The 3,731-nt window shown below is 27.2% G+C and overlaps 1 protein-coding gene across 1 annotated transcript in view; it reads left to right on the top strand.

Annotated features, from left to right (window-relative positions):
- Positions 1-3,241, top strand: part of LOC105462813 — a 20,395-nt gene extending 17,154 nt beyond the window's left edge. The window contains exons 11-16 of the mRNA XM_011709662.1: positions 734-901; positions 1,198-1,290; positions 1,364-1,406; positions 1,817-1,929; positions 2,284-2,414; positions 2,913-3,241. Of these exons, the coding sequence (XP_011707964.1) occupies positions 734-901; positions 1,198-1,290; positions 1,364-1,406; positions 1,817-1,929; positions 2,284-2,414; positions 2,913-2,931 (567 nt within the window). The 3' untranslated portion in view covers positions 2,932-3,241. The remainder of the gene's footprint in view (positions 1-733; positions 902-1,197; positions 1,291-1,363; positions 1,407-1,816; positions 1,930-2,283; positions 2,415-2,912) is intronic.
- Positions 3,242-3,731: the final 490 nt, after the last annotated feature.

The following is a 3,731-nucleotide window of genomic DNA, read 5'->3' as shown; positions in this document are numbered from 1 at the left end:
CTCCATACATCGTCCAATAACATTTATACCAAATTACATTTTAATTAAACAAATTTCAACAATTTTCAATAAAATGACGTTTTAATCGGCCATATTGAATCGGCCATTTTTTAATAAAATCACGATTTTTTAGAATATAACCACACAATTCATCTTTAATGTGATTTTTAAAATAAAAATTTTTTTTTTACCCACCACCACCACCACCCACCACCCATCACCACCACCCACTACCACAACCCACCACAACTACCCACCACCACCATTTTTTATATCATGTGATTTTAAAGTAAAAAATTTTTTTGGAAAATTTTTTATATTATGATTTTTTATATCATGATTTTTAAAATAAAAATTTTTCTTGGACCCACCACCACCCATCACCACCACCCACTACCACCACCAAAAGATATCCATAATAATCTTAAAAAAATATGTATAGGATTATACATATTTTTTTAAGATTATTATGGATATTTTTTTTGTTTTAAAATTTTCGAATTTTTAGAATAAATCTTTTCATCACATTAATAAATATTTTACAATTGCATGCATTAATAAAAATCTCAAATATTTATGTGCATATAATGTTCTAGAAAGAGTTAATATAACAAAATCTCAATTTTTTAAAATATGCTATTGATACTGATTTCACTCTTGTCACTGTTCACAACAAATTTGATATTAATAGTTTTTAATAACTAACAATATATGATTTTGTATGTACAAACAGGTATACGTATGCGAAATGGAGATGGATCTGCAGATATGCTTGAAGAGAAATATTCATAATCGTACCGAGGATGAAATTAATCGGATTATAGATTACTTCGAACCAACGCCCAGCTACCATCAGAAGCTAGATGTAAACTCGATGCTACAAGAACAAGCAATAGAAGAGGTAATTTTATTTATTTGTCTTAAAAAGAGAGCAAATACTTGTCTTCTCCTCAGTCATGTATGTCAGAATCTGATATGTGTGACCATTTTATTGTTGTGACCTGTGTATATTTTGTGACAAAAAGATGAAAAAGATAATTGTCGTCTAAATATTTTTCATTTACGATTTATAATTTTTTGATATAATAAATTAATACAAATTTACGATACTGCAAGGAGTGCTATTCTTTCGTCATAGGGTGTACATCTTACAAATTATAAATTACTTTTGTGTAATCACAAACATTTTTATTACAGGTGGATATGGAGGATAGTCAAGAGACGCAGGAGAAATCTGCCATGCAAACTGAAGATAGTCAAGATAGCCAGGAAGATATTCAGGATGCAATTGTAATTAAATGAGCCTAAGAAATACTTATCTTTTATACGTCATTATTCTGTGATTTTTTATTTTTGTTTTTAGGGTGTTAGTAAATGGGAGAGAATGGAAGCTGAAGATAAACTAGGTTAGCTAATTTACATTGATTCCTACTGTTCAATTATACTCATATTCTGTGCATATTTTCTATATTTATTATTTAGCATGAAATCTGTAAAAATGCGTATCCTAATTTTTTTAAACAAATCTATTAAGGCTAATAGGAGTCTGCAAGCACAAAAGTCCATGTACAAGTTGAGTTTATATTTGTTGAGTTTATATTTGACTGAAGAGGATCTAACAATTCTGAAAGATCTGAAATTAGTGTTAATCGAAAAGTATTAAAAATATAAAATAAATTCAATTGGAAAGCATTAGAATATAATTGTATTTTTGCAGAGACATTTGTGTTTGTACACTTTTAATTAATCATTATAATCTTCTATATATGCATAAACAACTAATTATTATTTACTTTTTTTTTGTAATGCAATGTAGATCGATTGGACGGTTTGGCAAAGAGGAAAAACGAGGCAAAACCACAAACTATGGAAGATTTCCTACAAGTTCCCGATTACTACAATATGGAAGATACGTCTGGTAAAAAACGAGTACGTATCTATACAATATTAAATTATAATATCCCTTCAATCACAGCGTTAGCCAATTTAAAGAGAATTTTATCTTGCGTAAATATCGAGGAAATGTACTACATTTTTCTCAATTTTTAATATTAAGTATACATATTTGCATCAAGGTACAAATTTTATTATAATTTATTAATTTTATTAATATCTGTTTGAAATTAATTGGAGAACGATTTTATTATTAATTTATCAAATTTATACAAATTATTTTTCACAGTCCAATATGACTGCAGTGAGAAACATGAGCTTTAAATGTCATTTTTTTGATAAATACAGAACTTTCAAAAGGAAGATTAAGAAATGTTTGCTTTTTTGCAGGTACGTTGGGCCGATTTAGAAGAGCGTAAAGAGCAAGAAAAAATGCGTGCAGTCGGATTCGTTGTTGGGCATACTAACTGGGATCGAATGATGGATCCTACGAAGGGTGGAAGCGCCTTAACACGCACAAAGTACATATGATTTAAATTTACTTCTAGAGCATATAATCAACAATAAGAATGCTTCTTTCACGTTCTTCTTTGTTTTTTATATTTTTGCTTTTTTTTAATTTTGATTTCGATCTAATATATATTAATAAAATCTAAATTTATTTTTATGTTGCTGTGCTCTGTGCTATTGTTGTCCATAACACTGTTAATTATATTTATACAAAGTAGAGATAACTATGTGCGTAGTATGTAGTACTCATAGTTATGCTAATGTACATAATTCTCATAATTATGATAATTCTACAATATACACAGTACACAATGTATAAATATAGCTTTTACGATTGATAATATTTGTTTACAATATACTGCATTTAACAAAAAGTAATGAAAAAGGAAATTAAAGCGGTTAGTTACACTGATCTAGTAATAAATTAAATTATGTACTTTATACTTGCGTTGTATTCTTGTTATATTATACGAAATATGTAATCATTATTTATATGATTATTATTACAGGTTTTTTTCGCTGTCATAGAACGATCGATAATTTAATGTGAGTCATTAAAATGAGAAGTGCTGACGTTCAACTGATTGGTATACCTTGTTGTTTTATTGTTCAAAGCACTGCAGTATGTAAAAATATATTAATATTTAATTATTTTAAACTATTCATATTATTTAAGATTTACAGAATTATAAGATAGTTACTAAAACATTAAGATTATGAACCTTGTACATAAAATGTGTATCGTAAAATAAGATCTGTACACTAGGAAAAAGTGTATGCAGTAGAATTATATATGAAGATTGATATAATAAAAACACATTTACTTCACTTATAATAACTCTTTGCTAATTCTACTTTCTTAATATTTTGTCTATTTCTCGTCCATTTTTAGAGTCCAGTCTTGCCAATAATGTAAAATAAAGGAAATAAGAAATTTATAAGACTTATAAATTTGCATCATTTTTTTCGCAATTAGGAAAGTATAATTAAGTAAGCTATCGTAGCAATCTGCCGAAATCGTCTGGTTATTTTATTAATTTAAAGATTATCGATTATCAATTATAATGGAAATCTGAAAAGATTTTTAATTTTTGCGTAATAATCTATTTAATCAAAAAGTTATTCTTGCCTTCTCAATTTACGGAAAAATGTGCAGGAAATTAAAAAAATATATATATTATATTAATCCACAATATCGATCTGTAAAATCAGTTTTGCTTTGTGATTATATGATTTTTTTCTCAATGTTTGCTATTACTGTACATTTTAAAAACGGTTCGCTTCCAAAAAGTGAAAGAAATCACACTACACATTTATAAATAATTTGA

This window comes from Wasmannia auropunctata, unplaced genomic scaffold (genome assembly GCF_000956235.1).
Source record: "Wasmannia auropunctata unplaced genomic scaffold, wasmannia.A_1.0 LD336095.1, whole genome shotgun sequence".
Taxonomy (NCBI): domain Eukaryota; kingdom Metazoa; phylum Arthropoda; class Insecta; order Hymenoptera; family Formicidae; genus Wasmannia; species Wasmannia auropunctata.
The sequence above is the reverse complement of the archived record's forward strand: the minus strand, read 5'-3'. Positions and strand labels throughout refer to the sequence as shown.